At 36.4% G+C, this 18,812-nt stretch overlaps 1 protein-coding gene across 2 annotated transcripts in view; it reads left to right on the top strand.

Moving 5' to 3' along the window:
* The first annotated feature begins 957 nt into the window (after positions 1-957).
* LOC116264510 (ubiquitin carboxyl-terminal hydrolase 14) overlaps positions 958-18,812 on the top strand; it is a 31,110-nt gene continuing 13,255 nt past the window's right edge. Inside the window, exons 1-8 of one of the 2 annotated variants that reach the window (XM_031644782.2) lie at positions 958-1,230; positions 1,358-1,529; positions 3,560-3,672; positions 3,886-4,222; positions 14,357-14,451; positions 15,473-15,606; positions 15,698-15,754; positions 15,868-15,945. In XM_031644782.2, coding sequence (XP_031500642.1) covers positions 1,135-1,230; positions 1,358-1,529; positions 3,560-3,672; positions 3,886-4,222; positions 14,357-14,451; positions 15,473-15,606; positions 15,698-15,754; positions 15,868-15,945 — 1,082 coding nt within the window. In that variant the 5' untranslated portion in view covers positions 958-1,134. Of the gene's footprint in view, positions 1,231-1,357; positions 1,530-3,559; positions 3,673-3,885; positions 4,223-14,356; positions 14,452-15,472; positions 15,607-15,697; positions 15,755-15,867; positions 15,946-18,812 lie in introns of those variants that run through there. The other variant, XM_031644783.2, reaches the window with a different exon arrangement.

Below are 18,812 nucleotides of genomic sequence, written 5' to 3'. Positions count from 1 at the left end.
ATCTCCGGCCGGTTCTGGAGAAAGTCAAGGGGAAGTATGTGTCCTTGCCGTATCAAGCTAGCGAGGGGTGCGTATTCTAGTTGAGATTCAGATCAGATCCATATCCATATTCTAGGATCAATTCTTCTACAAAAGTCACAAATAGACCTATAAAGGGGTTCATAAAAACTGGATCCCAACTTGATCCAAGACCAACATTGTAGATCCTATTACTTGGTTGGGCAGGGTCATGGATCCAATAAAATATATGGACCCTGGACCAGTTTTATTACTTTCCAATAGGACCTCTATGCCATTCAACTTCTGATTATGGTCCAACATTAATTCAATGCATAGGAAATTGATATTTGGTAGCCAAGAAAGTGAAAAGATTCCCAACTAGGAATCACAACTTCTACCAAACACCTAATCTCCCTTAAGAAAAAGCTTACCCCAGTCAGGCATACTAGATTCTCCCATAAAAAAAAAAAAATGATCTGATCATAATCCCTGATACTCAATTAGAAAGACGTAGCGGCCCATTCTCTAAAAGCTTAAATTAAATGGTTGAACTTAGGTAGATTTACGCGCAGTTATATAAAAGCCCCGCGAGACCTGGGTCATTGCCTTACAACCAATTGAATTTTTGTTAAGTATATACTTAGTGCCCATGAAAAAAAAAGTTTATAGCTCAAAAATTTAGGATATGTTTGATTGCTCCAGTAACAAACAAGCAAAAAAGTTGCTGATACTTTGTATATAAGTTCTGACACATTATATGTTTGGCTTTTTGCATTATGTTCCATTGAAGATCTGAAACATTTTCTCCGCAATCAAACGTGCTCCAGTCAAGGCAGGACGAGGTTGCTTTTTACTAAAAAGGGAAATAGTACTACGGGTCGGAGCGCGTCTCTTATTGACCCGTACTCTCGAACAAGGTCGCTTGAAACATGTTGGGGTTTCAGGAGCGCGGTAAGCCGCAGGGTCCCTCGCACCCCACAACACGCAAAGAAAAAGGGAGAGAAACAGGAAGAGTATTAAACAGCAGGGGCGACCTGTTCGCCCCCACCTTCTTGTTCACCCCTTTCTTCTTCCTTTCTCCATTCCTGGTTTGCTCTCTCTGCAAGTAAACCCGCTCCCCCCCTCCCTGTCGCTATGGAGCTCCTTCGCTCCCACCTTTCCCGCGTTCGGATTCCCGAGCCGTCGAATCGCATTTATAAGCAAGAGTGCTGCGTTTCCTTCGACACCCCGGTTCGTCTATCGATCAAGGAATTTTTTTTGTTTCTAATTGTTTGCATCGGTTGCCTTTCCTTTTGCCTTCTTTCTTGATTCGTTTGCTGGAATTTGATGGGGTTTTGCGTTTCCGCGGGGCTTTCAGAGGTCGGAAGGAGGGCTTTATATCGATATGAGTACGTTTTTAGCTTTTGGGAAGGACTATGTCGAGTGGAATTACGAGAAGACGGGGAATCCAGTTTATCTACACATAAAGGAGACTAGGAAGTCAGTCCCGGAGGACCGGCCGCTAAAGAAACCCACTTTACTTGCCATTGGTATTTCTTTTTTCTCTTTGTTTCTTTCTTAAGTTCGTTCTTGCTTATTTTTTTTTTTTATCAAGTTCTGATTAATTCGTTGGGAAATTTTGGTTATTGGTTTATCTGTTGAAAGCTAAGCGGGGTATTCAGTGTAAATTGTTATACGATGAGCATTTGCTTTAATTTCTGGTATTCTGCTTTTTTGTTTGATGCTGTTCTGATGATTGCACCATAAGTAATTATTGTAGCCATATAAGTGTTCTTTTGAGAAAGAAATGATTTTCTAGCATTTTGTTCGATCGCGACATAGCGGCATTGCTTTCGTTGAAGTTATATGCATTACCATACTTGTTCAATCGTCATCCTTCTAGCTGATTGAAATGCTTTTGTCATCTACCGACGTTCTTTTTTTGATTTTATAATATCTTAGATGGCATGGTTACTCAGCTTCTACTGTTTTTTGTAGGTTCTTCTAGTTCTTTGTTTGCGTCATTAGATGAATGTCCTAAATGCTAATGCAGTAGTAGGAGCATAGCAGTAGCGGAGCCAGAAATTTCTGGCTAAGGGCCACCAACATTGTAAATTTTAAACTTTAAGGGGCACTCTATCTGTAAATAAGTAAAAAAACAATGAGGTAGCGATGTATAAATAAGGTATTTTTGCCGACACCAGCACAAACTTTTCTCCCCTATTGGAGCATAGTAATGTCGATGTATTGTTTAGAGTTGCCTTTTTTGCTCTGCTAAGGCACCATAGTACTCATTCTTCTAATTCCTTGAAGTTTCTGTATTTTTTTTTTAAATTTATTTGCATTAGCCTATGGGTGCTTCAGATGCATAGCGAGTTGAATAGAGCAGTGCACAAGGTATATACACAAATATGCAGTGACTGGTGATTCACTTTAACTGGTCCACTAACGGTTTAGATGTCCACTTTTTCAAAAGGAGTTTTTTGACTATCTATTTTTGAAAATATGGAGACATGATCTGCCGAATGAAGCCATCTAAGGGTTTGTAGATGAGTTGCAACTTAAAACTTAAAAAGCTGAGATGGTCGTACTCATATCTCTCTTTCCACACACACACACACACACACATATATATATATATATATATATATATATATATATAGAGAGAGAGAGAGAGAGAGAGAGAGAGTCACACGCACACATACATATATGTGTATATATATATATATATATATATATATATATATATATATATATATATATATATACAATCCCAGTATCTTGGATTTTGGTAGCAAGTAGCAACGTGTCATAGACCTAGATGCTCATTGTTTGCTAATACACCACCTATTCGAGTTTATATTACAATTCTTTTCATGTACTTTCACAATTTGTTTTCTCCATGACAATATCTTGAACCACTATATATATATATATATATATATATATATATATAGAGAGAGAGAGAGAGAGAGAGAGAGAGAGAGAGTCACACACACACATACATATATGTGTATATATATATATATCCAATCCCAGTATCTTGGATTTTGGTAGCAAGTAGCAACGTGTCATAGACCTATATGCTCATTGTTTGCTAATACACCACCTATTCGAGTTTATATTACAATTCTTTTCATGTACTTTCACAATTTGTTTTCTCTATGACAATATCTTGAACCACTTCAACAATCCTACACGTGAGGTATCTAGCATTTGGCGTTCACGCAGCAGTACCCACATCTCTTTTGCAGGATCTGTAGGAGGAAATTCTATAACCCATTAAAGAAATTCCTTACACAAATTGCATATATATATGTGTGTGTGTGTGTGTGTGTGTGAATATATATTAATATATATTATATATACATGGGTGTGTGTATGTAAAATGTAAATGTATATGTATATCAGTATATGTATGTATGTATGTATTGAATGCTGATAGTGTGTTACAATTTTTGTTGAGAGTTGATTTAAACTTTCAAGTCAAAAAGGTGTACATGTTTTACTTGTTCAAATTTAAGGTTTAGTGGCTTACCATATGCTAGCTAGTATCTTTACATTGTTAATGTGGATGCAGGTGTTGATGGAGGTTTCGAAAGCCAAGAGCTGGAGTACGAAGCAACTCATAAGATTGTTGTGCTGCCAACATATGTGGAACTTCCATTCCCATCTGTCGAGCTGCCTGAGAAGGTTCTACCTTCAGCTTTCTATTTTTCATCAACACGCCATATAAGTGCAAAGGAACAATTTTGTTATATGAATACTTTATTTCTCGCAGGAAGTAGCTCGAGAAAAGTTTTGTGGCAAAAAAATTTTCCTAGAGAAAGTTTCTTGTTAGGGCCAGTTTACTGGCTGGTGTGAAGTGCAAGTGCATCCCTAATATTTGAATGCTTATGGTGTCAGGTCAGATTGGCAGTTGATGCCATCTTGATGTCAGAAGGCATTGAGAGAAAAGAGCAGATGACATCTTGGGTGGCTGATAAGAAGAAAGTGAGTGCATATGCAATGGATCTGCAACAGATCGACAATGGTGTTGTCATTCCTCCCTCAGGGTGGCGGTGTTGCAAGTGTGACAAAGTTGATAACTTGTGGCTTAATCTGACCGACGGTATGATTCTTTGTGGGAGGAGAAACTGGGATGGCAGTGGTGGCAACAATCATGCTATTGAATATTATAATGAAACAAAGTACCCTTTGGCTGTAAAGCTTGGAACTATAACTGCTGATTTAGAAGGAGCAGGTAATAACGATCACTCACAGTTTCTCTTTCTACTGTTCTAGTCTGAGATTGTGTTTCTCTGCACAAGGACTGCCTGTATGTTGTCTACCTTTCTTAGGAGAAATGCTGACATTTGATATGTGTTCTCTGTTTGATTTGTTACATTTGAACGCAATTAACTTTATTTATTAAGTCATATGAGCAAAAAAAGAAAAAAATAAAGATGACATTTGCTAGTGAGATCAGCATTTCTTTTGGAAGAGGAAATGGCGTACATATTGGTGGAGGGAAAATTGCCACTAGAGACAAGGGGGTAACTTTGCTAGAGAGGCATAGATGCATGCAGACTTCTTACCTAATGCACAATCCCAGAATTGTATCATCCAATGCACGATAACCAGAGTTTCATTGGATTTTGGAGAAACACAAGGTTTTTTACCGAAGGGTTTTGATTTTGAGCCTTCGAGAATTGTGGGAAGGGGTCAAGGTCCACCTATATAAGCAGTAAAGAAAGCTCTAAACTTGGACAAATTTGGACTTGGTCAATTTTGACCAAGTCAAAAAACAGAAGGATTAGTCCTAAAACAGAAGGATTAATCCTTGGGCGCATGGACTTCACCTCACACGGTCAAATTTGTGTCCTAACCATTTTCAGGCCTATAATCATGCCTGCATCCATGCCCAGGTATGGCGATGCGGCTGTATCAACTGAAATGAGGTGTCCATGCCTCTTACCTTCCTTCTTTAATCAAATTTTGCAACTCTCTTGGTATGAATACATCTTCCACATTTAACAAGTTTCACGAATTTATTAGATGAAAGAAGCAGTCTTATTTGGTGCTGCAATTGTTTCTTATCATGCATATTACAAGATCTTACGTGTTGATTCTAGTAGTTTGGCAACACTGAGCATGCGTAAAAGATTCACCGCCATTGTAGTTTCACAACACAAGAGGAGGAAGAGAGAACACAAGGGGTATGCAACAGCAAGTCACATCTATTTCAAACAGGACATGCTCAATTTACAACTAATAAAAGAATGATACAGACATAAATGTCCTCAATTCCGTAAATAAAATACATTCTTAATACACAAGGACATGTGGATTTGGATCAATTAGATCCAAGTCCAACATGTCAGACTCAACAGCTTCGCTCAAGTTGTATATATTCTTGAACCGTGGACAACTTGCCCTTTAGAAACCTGAAATTGTGTTTTATCAGCTGTTTTGTAAACAAGTTACCTAATTGATTGTGTTTTGGCGTGCTATATATTAAGGCTCAATTTCTCTGTATTCAACCTTCTGTCTAATATAAGGTTGATTTATCTCAATATGTTTCGTACAATTATGTTAAATAGGATTAAATGTAATATCATAGCATTTAGATTGTCACACGATGATTGTAACGTTGAGATAGATTCTCTTAATTCATTTAGAAGATGCCTAATCCATGCAGTTTCAGTAGTGGTGATAGGCTGATAGCCATAGGTCTGTGTTCTGCTTTAGTACTTGATCTGCAACAAGTCAACAACTTTTTGTTTTAGACTACTTCAATATGCCAAGTTATTTCTAAGAAATGTACAGCAGCCTAAAACTATTATCTAGGTCTTCTGTGCTGTCTGTGTCCACATAGGTGATAGTCTCATGAATCCCCCTATTTGACCAACTTCTGTTATAGAGAAGCTTATATCCAATAGTTCCTTTCAAATATTTCAAAATTCTCTTTTTATTGTATCTATGTACTCACTTCTTAGTGTGTGCATAAATTGTGACACCCACCTTACAGAATAATTATGCTTAATTTCATAGAAGTGAGATATTGAAACATGTCAACTGGACTTGTGTACTTGATGGGATCATCATATAATTCTCCATCCGAAGAACTCATTTTCTGATGTGATATGAGATCACTGAGGTGAGGATATCAGATCCAATGATTTGAGGTCAGACACCCCCACTGGACCTCAAATCTGAGGTTTTAGCCAGATACTCAGGATCTCAAATCCTCATTTTTCTATAAATCTAAAATCCAATCTTTAATTTTTATTTGGGCCCCACATAAAAGGCATTTCAAAATCAGCCTCAGAGCTTAAGATCTGACACTATCAAACACAGCCTTGGAGTTGCTAAAAGCTTGGAGTCATTTGGCCCTGCTTTGTTCAATTGACTCAACGACCATCAATAATTTATAGCCAAGGATAAAATGATGAACAGTTTCCATCTAGATGATAAGAACTAAAAGTCGAAAAGTTTTATCATAGTCCTGCCTCTATTGTTGGGTAAAACCTAGCGCTATGGACGAAGCCTTGTGTAGCTCAATGCTTCTATCAGGTTTGTACTTGACTTGCAGACCCACTTTGATCCTACCACATTCTTTCCTTTGAGCCTGGGCAAGATCTTCCAAGTTTGGCGTTCATGAATGCCTCCATTTCTTTGTTCATTGCCTCTATCCACTTAGGCGATTGTACAACTTGATAGAAATTAGAAAGTGACTGGTTTGTCGTACTTTTCAATTTGAGATGGGAACATTTTAAAATCTGAAGAGAAATATTATGACTCACCCTTCTTTAAATTGGATGCCAAACTTTTCTGACCTTCTAATGTCGTATGATCTTCAACTTCGTTAGTAGCATCAGAAGGCTCATTTTGTTGTCATACTTATACAACACCAATTTTTTTTTCAAAATCTTTTGGCGATAGAACTCCTGTTTCAATATGTGGGAAACCAGAACTATTGTTTGTCTTAGTAGCTAAGTCATATGGGTGCTTCAAAATGCCCCCCGCACCCACATTGATGTGACATAGGTGCAGGTGCAGCCACAAATGTGGCCTTGACACACCATTGGATGTGGTCAATGCATGTTCAGTGCGGTCAATGACACCCTGACCCAGTGTTGTATGTATCGTATGATACGTATCGTTTGTAAAATACGATATGATACACCCCCTGTATCGTAAATAGGGGTGTGTCTTGCTTGTATCGTAACGTACGATGCAGGCCCATCACACCGTATCGTATGATACAGGCTGATTTCGAAAATGGAGGGCTCAAATCCCAATTTTTCGAGTTTTCTTTATAAAAACCCACCCCTTCTTCATTTCTAACCTAGAGATTGTGCTGCCGTGGAGGGAAATCATCGATTTCCATCGGTAAATCATCGATTTTCAAAATGAAATCATCGATTAAACCATGGATTTGTGCGTGGGTGGCTGATTCCCGTTGGGAGGAAAGAGGTTTTTTTAAATCGTGAAGATGAAGATGAAGAAGAAGATGGAGATGAGGATGAGAATGAATATGATGAAGATTATGAATGAGAGTCAAGAGTGCTTTCATTTTATATGTATTGACATTGAAGATTTTCACAATTTCATTGTCATTTGAAGATTTTCACAATTTCATTGTCATCTTGTGATGTAATACATCACATCTAAAACTTGTTTTTTGATGTGGTATCTCATAGACTTGTGGACCTTAATACCTTATGACTTATGAATCTATGGTTATGAAATTATGATATATGTTATGTAATTCAAGCAATAATAAGTCTATCATTCTGTAAAACATGTTTTTTATGAAGAACATATTATTCTTGTTTTTTACTGATTTTTTTATGAATTTTTTGATTTTTTTCTATTTTTTCTGATTTATTAAAAAAATTTACGATACGGTTGCGATACGTTACGATACAACGTATCTTAAAGCCAGAGCGATACGACTTACGATATGCTTTTTACAACATTGTCCTGACCCAATGTTGTAAAAGGCATAGCATAACGCGTATCGGTCGGACCGACCTATACGCCATATTGTGACGTATCACAAACGTAGCGTAGCGTATTGTAATTTTTTTAAAAATTTAAAAATATTAAAAAATCATAAAAATCCGAAAAGATAAACAAAATTAGAAAAAACCAAGAAACATGTATTCAATATAAAAAAATCATCATACATAAGGAGCATTCATGTATATAACATAATAAGCATCCATCACAATTTTAAACTTGAAAATGTTACAGAATCTTAGGACTTAGAATCTTAGGACTTGGAGTCTTAGGACTTAGATTATATCAAAATTCACAAGTTCAATAGTTATCTTGTTTCATGATTCAACAATAATCCTCGTCATTTGCATTATCATCTTCATTTTCTTCATTAATTGCTTCTATCCCTTTTGTTGGAATGTCACCAATATTCCATTGCTCTCTAGCCTCTCCTTCTTCAAAAAGCTCTGCTGCTCCTTCAATGTTCAGAAAATGAAGATTGTCCTTATCAAGGATTGCATATGGTTCTTCTTCAACCCTAGAACCTAATACATCAAAATTGTCAAGGCTGATTGGATCAAATTGAGTGTGATGCTTCCTCGCAGATGCTGCTTCTCTTTGCCTAAAGTGCAACAAGAGAAAAAATTAACAAATTGTTAAAAATTAAATATATATTAGAATTTGCAATTTTGCATAACAAATGTATTTAATTTACCTTTGTCTCATCTTCATATTATAACAAACGAAAACAGGGTCATTCAACCTTTTATATTCCAGCTTATTTCTCTTCTTACTGTGAATGTGCTGAAATACACTCCAATTTCTTTCACATTCAGTTGCACTGCTGAGAATTCTAATTGCAAGTTTCTTTAATTCTGGGCAATCAAGCCCAAACCTACTCCACCACAAATCTAATAACAGATGGAAAGTAAATACGAAATAGTAAATATATAATAGAAACAACAAATAAAAGAACAATAAAAAAGTAGATATGGTACAGTTTGTTTTTCTAATAGTTGGACGCAAGGATAATGCAGCCCAATCATCAGCTGGAAACATCTGCCTGAGAGGGTTTCTTTACTTGACTATACCTTGCATAGTCAAAACATTTGTGGCAAACAATGTTTGTGTAAGTCGAATCAATTCAGCCCCATTTGTGAATTTTCTCATCAAGTTCAAGACATAAGCATGATTAGAGATAAACTTCGTGATTTCTTTGCATCTTTGAACTGTCCACTTCATATAATCTCTTTCACCAAGATCTTGAAGCATTAGATTTAAACAGTGAGGAGCACATGGGCTCCAATAAAATTTCCTAGATTGTGCTGCTAAAATTTCACTTGCACTTTATAATTTGCTGCATTATCAGTGAAAAATTGCACGACATTCTTAGGGCCAACTTCTTGTATAACTTTATCAAAAATCTCACACAAAACATACAGGAGTATCAGATAAATCAATAGATTTTAAGAACATTGTATTTAAGGGGAAATATACAAAGAAGTTTACCAATGTTCTGTTTTTGACTGAATTTCAGTTCATCACAATATGCTTTGACATCTCTAACTGCATTATTAAGAATTTTACTTCGCAATTTATGATAAGAGGACATTTTATACCCTCAGCCTACAGAAGTGATCGCATCTGCTATAGGCTGAAAATGATAAGAGTTTGCTGCATAAAGGGAATGGATATGTCAGAAAACCACCTCCTTATGGTATCATCTGCTGCGTCAATAATATCATTTGAACACATGGCTGTACGAATCTCAGGTTGAGCACGTGCAGTAGTATAAGTGGGAAATTTTTTTTTGATCGTGACAGATCCAATAATCGGCCTCAAGTAGGTACTCTACCACCACCAGTTCGAATAGTACGACCATGACTCCTGCCATGTCCTCTATGTATGTGTATCTGTGTATGTATGTCTATACATGCATATATATATATATACCCTTGCCGCACCATACCCAAGTTTTTTGAAAATTTTTGCACTCATGCCTGCACTGGCACCCATATTTTGCACCCATGTGACTTAGCTTAGAATTGGCAGTGCAAATTGATGCATAGTTTCATCAAGATTGGCAGAAAAGGTTTGCATTCATCCGTGGGTAATAAATTTCAACGTTGTGATTTGGTCCCTGCTGAAAATGTGTAGCCATTTGTCAAAATTTTGCTCATCAAAACAACATGCCTGGATGTCTTAATACACATAATACATGGAAGCGATACTCTTTGTAGTCATCAGCATATCTTATAGACTTGCACTTGGAGGCTTTGTCATGAAATATATTTATTCTGTCCACTTGCACATAGCAAACACATCCAAACAGATGTAGTTCATTGTAACAAGGATGCTACTCAAAACGAGTGAAATAAATATATTTGTTTTCCAAAATAACTATGTACAAACAATTTGTAATATGCTTAATAGAATGAAATACCTATGTCCAGAATTTGGTAAGAAAATTGTTGCCATTTTACATGTTCATTGCGGTTCAACCATTTGGCAATGTTTCTGTTAAACCACCCCATTTTCTTGATGTGTATGAGTGCAGTACTCTCTATGCATTATTGTGTTGTATGAAAAAGGTCAATGTTTACCTCCTCCATCACACTAAAGTACGTAACATTTTTGGGGAAATGATTTTAAACGAGCACATAAAAGGATTGGAACAAACTAAACAACTTCAGATTTGTACTTCATAAGAAATATCCAAGTGTAACAAGAATGACTATTAGTGAATACAACATAATATCAATCTTCAGAAGGAGGAACTTGTTGGCGCATGGCACCATACATTTGGAATAAAGAAAATGTCAAAAGGCTTTGAATCTCTTTTAATTATTAGATCAATAGGCAAAACATGAGTCTACATTCGACAACTTGGACACTTTTCATGATCTAAAACAACACTCAAGCTAGACATTGGAATGAGATTGCTTGAGATAGGTTTTCCAATAAAAGATGACTACAATGGCCAAGCCGACTATGCCAAAAATTTGGTTTATTACATCCAGACAAACTATGAACACAATAAGTGAAACAATATTCAGCCATTCAGGAGACTTCAAGGTATTCAGCCATTCAGGAGACTTCAAGGTAACGTTTGCATCATTTGAAGATCCTTAACATGTATAGATGAGGAAGTAAATTCAACTGAAGAATTTTGCATCATTGGCCAGTTGAGAATCGAGAGGCAAAAACTATGTTATTTCCATAGACACAAAAAATGCATTTTGTTTTAAAAAAAATGCTTTAAAAACGTGAAAAATATACAACAAAAAACACAAAAACACAGTTTTTTTGAAAAAATGACCAGAGCGAAGAAACACAAAATTTCCCCTTTTTTCATTTTGGGCATTTTATTCATGTTTTTTTAGTGCCAAACTGCTTGTGTCTATTTTCTATTTTTTATTTGTTGCTTGTCTACTTATTTTTTTGATGATGTCTTATTATATTCTCATTTATTTTCCTTAATTTTAAGATTTTTTAATTTTTTTAAAAATTTTACTCTATTTCCCCCTCTTTCCCCCCCTTTTTTTCAAGCTTGCTGTATTATATTCGAGAAAAACTTTACTATTTAATACACAAATATGACATTTGTGACTGGTTCTTTTTAATGATTTGAGTAAGAAGAACATGAGACAAATTAATAGAAGACTGAGTTAAAGGTGTGATCATTTTCAGCATGTAAGATTGAATGATGTGTTCTATTCCAGTCACAATTCTACCATTCCAAATTAAAGAGATAAGTTTCAGAGCTTACTAGCATTACTTGTAAGAAGAGTTACTGCACCATAATCTAGAATTAGATACCTCACTCTCTGGTCATTCTGTTTAATATTCACTTGTGAAGGAGCCGCTGATAATAGTTGCTACCACTTTTGTCTGTTTGGCTTCAGAGTTCCTTTTGGGATGAATATTATTGTGTTTCCTTTATTTTGAAGATTGAACTAACAATCAACCACCCTCTTTTGTTGCACAAAAAGTATGTAGGAATGTTTGTTTTTTTCTTTTGTCAAGATTGGGTAGCATGTTGGAAGTAAGATGGAACCCGCAGCCTCCTTGTCCATTTCAGCTTCTACCTCTGCCTTCACAAAAATTTGTTTCCCTTGTCTTTATCCATAAATCATTCTTGTGACCAGAACATTAGGTGAATCCTGCTGCCAATTTATCATCATCGGGAAATTCTTTCAGAGTCATCTGAATCTGAAATAATTTCACATGCAAATCTTGAAAAGAGGGAAGAGTTGGGAAAACTGTCAGGGATATGACAAAAGTGTGATACTCCAAGCTCAAACCACTTAAAACTTCTTGTATTTTAGTTGATCTATAATTCCATTGGTCTTATTTAGACATTTTATGATGGTCATGGTTCCTTTGTTCAGTGAGTGAAATTCGTTCCTGAGATATACAATTTTTGCCTCTGGTATTTGTGAATAAGTTTTGTGCCAATATATTTTATAGATTTACAGTAGAACAGTCATCAATAATCAGCAGTAACACTTCCTGTGATGGGGAATGTAATTTATGCAACCAAAGCCTGATCCTATTTCTTCCATGTTGTAAACTCTGGATTGTGCATAGTCCTATCTGAAGCATTTTTGTGATCATTTTTAGTGTATAAAAAACTGAGGCAGGACTGGAACTAATTCCAAATGTTCATAGAGATCTTGACTCCTTATAAAAGGAATGAGTTGTATTTTATAAGTCAAGAAGTTGGAGCGATTGTGTTTTTCTGACACAAGCTAACTCAAGAAAATAGGACAATGAATTGAATTAGTGGGTGACAAATCATTCCTTGTTTCAAAAGGAATGTAAAGAGCATAATATTTTAGATGGAAGGAGAATAACAGAGTAAGAAAAGAATAAGAGAAGATCACAGATTTTGGAAACACGGCAGTCTTTGGTACAGCATCCTTGTATAAGGTTTCAAGCCTGTCCTTTCTTGTTTGCTTCATTTTCCCCTTTTTGACTACTTAAAATAATAACAGGGATGGCTACACCCTATAAGAATATCCCTGCTAAGTGTTCTTAAAAAATATGGGCTGGATCTTCATAACATAAATCAACCGCAAGAAAACATTGAAAAAACACTAAGGATATATGGCACAATGAAAAACACAATTCAATAGCTGACACTAGAAGATAGTTTCAGACTTTTAGACGGACCTAGAGTTTGCAGATTTATAGGAACATTAAGTCTGGCTTCAGGTTTGACATTTCCATATCTGACATAAGTTCCAGAAAATAAGGAAGGACAAAAACTGTGGTTCAATGAAGAATTGCAGTTCAGAAATAGACCTAGAGAAGATGAATCAGAATAAAAATTAGTTTCACAATCTCAGATCTGATTTTAATTGAAAAGGAGAAGGGTGTTGTTCACAGGTGTCAAACGGCATTAAGGATGAGAACCAACAATATTTCTGCAACAGATTTTAGGGTGATGAGTAGGAAGGTAACCGATTGAAAAGAGATGAACAGATTGAAAATACAAAAAGAAAGAAGAAAATTTCAGGAAGGACGAGGCTTAAGGAAGAAACCCTTGACAGAAATTTTTAATCGCAAATTTACATGGACATATTAGCCTGGCCTTGATACCATTAAAAGATTTGCAGCAGCTGCAGTTTTACAATGCAGGATGAAGAGGATGAAAAGCACGAGGAGAGATGCTGCAACAGGTCATGTCTATCTCAGATGGGGTGTGCCCTAATTCTCATTAAAAAATATACAACTAATCAGAAATTACAACAGGGAGACATACTCTCACTTGCATAAAATACATTGTTAACAGAAGGATGTGTGGACCTGGATCCAATTTGACCCAAGTCCAACATGTCAGACTTAACAATATGGTTGTTCTTTATCTGTGTCTTCAGCTCTCACATATCAAAAGCACATAGAAACAAATGGACACGTCATCACAGAGGCATGGCTGATGCTTACATGTTTCCCTCACTATAAGTCTATGTCCTATTCTTGTTAAATGAGGCACACTCCTTTGCCATTTGTGGTGTAGTACAAATCAGTTTTAGACTAGAAATGTGATTTTGGAAAATTTTGTAGCTCCTGATTTATTAATTTGCATCGACTTATATAGGAGTCAGGCTTTTTAGGTAGAGATACCTTGTCAAAATTCTGTTAAGTGTTTATGTTTGCATGTTATATTTTTTCCCCACAGGTCAGCTTATGTAGGTCTGACCTGTCTTGCAGTTTATTACATTTCGGTCAGTCTATCTTTGTATTCTTCTTGGCTTCTTTACTTTCATCAAGTTTATTAGCTGCTCAGGCATGTCTTTTGATTGTTTTCTGGACCTATGCATCTTGTTTTTTTCCCCCCTTAGTGGAGTTTGGATTTGATTTTTGTTTGATGTTCTGGGCAGTTCAGATGTTTTCTCATACCCAGAGGATGAAAGTGTTGAGGACCCCTTGTTAGCTCAACATTTAGCATTTTTTGGTATTGATTTTTCATCGTTGAAAAAGGTTAGTCAAGTTTATGGTGTTATATGTAGCTTTTAAGGAATCTGCTTTTGGATATTTGCATATGTTAATGGAAACTTTATATTTTTATCGTATAGTCTATTTCTTTTATTTCGTTAGATTATCTTATATTGATAATGTAGGGACTACCTGCGTTCCGTTAGTCAATTGCAGAATCGCTTGCTATTGTTAAGATATATATTGATGCTTTTTCTTATGTACTTCAAAGAACTTATCCATAATTTTGTAATTAGGCCTTGGAAATGCCACAGTAGTGCTGGATCTTGCCCGAATTTGAAGAACAAACCAAACACCATGAATTGCTGTGCAGGTGGTCATGTGCCCACATGCTATATGAACCTGAATTTCTTTAGATTTAACCTTTGTGGAGATTGAATGATTCTGATCCTCTTTCAAGAGTGGTGTCAGTGCTGGTCTTCCCCATCAGCTTTGGTGTAAGATCCTCATGCGTGTCCATTGTAATAATATTGAACTGGATGGATCTTTAAGGTGCTGGCTGTCCTGGACGATGGTATTTTAGGAGTATCGATATAGATAAGTTCGAGAAAAAGTGAGGAGGTTTACCCTTGGCATCCATTTTTCTGTCAAATGGTTGTCTTGCCATTTAACTTCTTTCAAACAGTGGACATGTGCAATCAATTAATTGAATTGGCCATTTAAATTTTATTTGTTGGTGGGATGTTCTAAAGTTTGATTTCTGGTGTCTGTGTCTAAAGATTAGGCTGCTGGTTGGCTGAACTGACTGGCCAGATCTTAGCAAAAGCTTACTTGTCAAGTGATCTGGACACATCTATTAAACAGAACAACTAAACATATGCCTTTGTTGAGTGATCATGTTTATTAGATTATATGGTCAGTGTTGAATTTAAGGTAGTCATGTTTGAATTTACATAGTAAAGGTGTTGCTTTATACGGTCTTCCCAGTGTGCTTGTTTTTAGTGGTCAGCAAGAATCTTTTTGTGTTTTGCTTCATTTCTATTTAAAAGGTGCTATCCTTGTTCAGACTGAAATGACAACTGCTGAGAAAGAACTCGATCAGAATACCAACTTTGATTGGAATCGAATACAAGAAAGTGGGCAGGATGTGGAGCCTTTGTTTGGACCTGGATATACTGGACTTGTCAATCTTGGAAATAGGTCTCTCTTTCTGTCTGTCTGTCTCTCTGTCTCTCTCTATCTTTATCTGCATTATTACTAATTTTCAAATAATTTTCATTGTCTTGTACAGTTGTTACCTGGCTTCCACAATGCAAGTGGTTTTCTCTGCACGTTCCTTTTGTTCACGGTTTGTTCATATGCTATCAACATCCACCATATTTAGCTATTTCCTTTAACTACAACTGTCAGTTGCTATGTGATGGACTATTGTTCTCTAACCTTGGTTGTCTTTTCACTTAGATACTATGGAAAACAAAGTCTGAGAGCAGCCTTTCAAAATGCTCCTGCTGATCCTACTTTGGATTTGAATATGCAGATGTAAGCAGTGGGCACTTTCTATCTTGCTTTATTTGGTGTTTGGGACACTGCTATTTGGATTGTTGTTCCCTGCTCTGTTTGAAATTTGGAATATTCCATATTGCTGAACTAATGTTTTCCTTGTGGCACGAGGCTTGACAACTAGCATCTATTTGAAGATTTGGATATAATGACAAAATCTCGGTAGCTTTTAAGAATAGCATGCCAAACATGATTCTTTATAGCAAGTCATCAGCAACACTTTTCATCTTCCTTTGCGTGAACATGGTTTATCTTATCCCTGTAGGTTGACATGTTTCTGTTTGCTTACATCTTCTCATCAGATGTTGGCTTTTTGCTTTCACAATAGGTGTTTCTCTTTTCAATCTCTCTGGATTACTGGGGTATCTGTCCCATTTTCTAGGTTCTTATTATGAATTGTTGTAGACTTGCACTTGAATGGGTAAAAGGTCTAAGATTGTGTAATATCAGATTACTGTGTCATCCACCAAAGACTTGTGCCACAAAAAAACAAGAAAGGAGAAGAGAAGAGAAGTGCCAAAGGATAGGGCCGGCAGCAGCAGTAACTGTCTGCTGAACCCTAAGATTATATTATAAAAACATTCTTTTACACCATGGACTAATAAGTCTTATTAAAAGCAAAGAATATTACAGCCATGCCATTAATGAGAAAACATAGCGTTAAAAAGGAAACACCTAATATGACTTCTAATCCAGATGTCATGATGTAAACCTGATACACGTTTTAACACCCTCCCTCAAGTTGTACATGGTCTTGCATCATGTACAACTTGTTCTTTAGCAACCGGAATTGTCGTCCAATTAATCCTTTAATAAATAAGTTGATCTTCAGTTCTAACATGTTGGGGCTCTATCTCCTTTTCCTCAACCTTTTATCGAATAAAATGTTGATCAATTTTAATGTGGTTGGTCCTGCTATGCTGAATGGGATTAAAAACAATGTTAATTGCGCTTTGATTGTCACATAGGTGCACTGAACAAACAATCTTCTCCCCTAATCATTGATCGGTACTTTGCCTCCGTAGTAGATCGTGCCACAGCCTTTTGTTTGTGGCTGTTCTAAGACATAAGATTATGGCCTATGAAAACACAATTACCACTCACTGATCTCCTCTCATCTGGATCACGTGCCTACCCAATCTGCATTTGTATAAGTGATTATCTCATGTCTATGATCCGCATTGTCATTCTTATGGTAAGCAGAGCCGTCTTTTACAATGCCTTTTAGATATCTTAAAATGCGCTTCACTGCCTCCGTATGATCTTCTCTTGGAGCATGCTTAAACTGAGAACCTGATTAACAACATCAACAATGTGAGGCCTGGTAAATGTAAGATACTGTAACATACCAACAAAGCTTTGATGTCTTGTAGGATTGGCATAAGCCTCCCCATCTTCAGAACTTAATCTCTGATGTAATATACTGGGAGTAGTAACCGGTCTACAATTTGTCATGTCTGTCTTTTCCAGGAGATCAAGAGTATATTTTTGCTGCATGAGTGTCAATGTGTCTCCTTATCTATCAACCTCTGCCCCAAGAAAGTACCTCAATTGCTAAATCCTTCATCTTAAAGATTTTCATTAAGAATTGTTTTACCTCTCCCACATGCTCATTTGAACTCCCTGTTATATATAACAATATCATCAACATATAAGAGGAGAATAGTTGTGATACTTTCTTTTTGGTAGACAAATAATGAATGATCCAATGAATATCTTCTAAAACCAAAACCTTGAATCTGTAAAGAAAAACTCTCAAAGCAAGAACGAGATGCTTGCTTTAACCCATGCAGAGGCCTTTTCAATTTGCACACCCAAGTGAAAGGATCTTTTTCTGTATATTCTGGGGGTTGTTCCATATAAACTTCTTCCTTCAAATCTCCATGCAATAATGCATTCTTAACATCCATTTGATTGAGTGTCCATTCTCAATCAAGAGCTAAAGATATGATGATACGTATGGTACCCATTTTAACCGCCAGATTGAAAGTTTCATCATAATCTTTGCCATATTGTTGTGTAAAACCTTGAGCAACAAGACCTGCCTTGTATCTTTCAATGCTCCCATCGGGTTTATATTTTATTATATAAAACCATTTGGAACCAACAACATTCCTTCCTTCTGGTCGTGGTACCACATCCCAGGTCAGTCACTCATGAAGAGCTTGCATTTCTTCATTCATAGCTTCAATTCATTGTCACGATTTGACAACTTGATTGAGAGAGAGTGGCTCATCTTGCTTTATGAGTTGAGACATAAATAGTTAAAAATCCAGAGAAAATGTATCGTGACCCACCCATCGTTGAATTGAATGCCGAATACGAGCCGATCTCTGCCCTTGTTCAATAGTGGTTACCTCTAGACTACTCGGCCTCTTTTTTCTGCCTTTTCTAACATGTACTTGTCCAGAAAAGCACTCAGTAGGACGTTCTTCATCGGTCTGATGGCTGCGTAAACCCTCACTACTGTTCGAGGATGAATGAATGGTGGAGTGACACGTCTGCTCAATATTGGTAAAAAGATCAACACTCAACCATGGATCATACATCTCCACTATCCTAGGTTGCACTTGATAGACACGTCCATGCCAAAATCCTGTTCATCAAAAACAACATTTCTAGAGCCTCGAGGTTTTAATACGTTTTGAAGTGGATCATAACACCAATATCCTTTATACTAGTTTGCATGTCCTACAAATCTACACTTAATTCCTGTTCAAGTTGGACATAGGGAGACGATTTATAATGTAAACCGATGTATGAAGAGTCTCTGTCCAAAGGATAGTGGGCACATTACTGTCATGTAACATGGTGATAGCACTTTCTAATGTTTCCTTTTTGCAACT

This window comes from Nymphaea colorata, chromosome 11 (genome assembly GCF_008831285.2).
Source record: "Nymphaea colorata isolate Beijing-Zhang1983 chromosome 11, ASM883128v2, whole genome shotgun sequence".
Classification (NCBI taxonomy): domain Eukaryota; kingdom Viridiplantae; phylum Streptophyta; class Magnoliopsida; order Nymphaeales; family Nymphaeaceae; genus Nymphaea; species Nymphaea colorata.
This window is presented reverse-complemented; position numbering and strand designations above follow the sequence as displayed.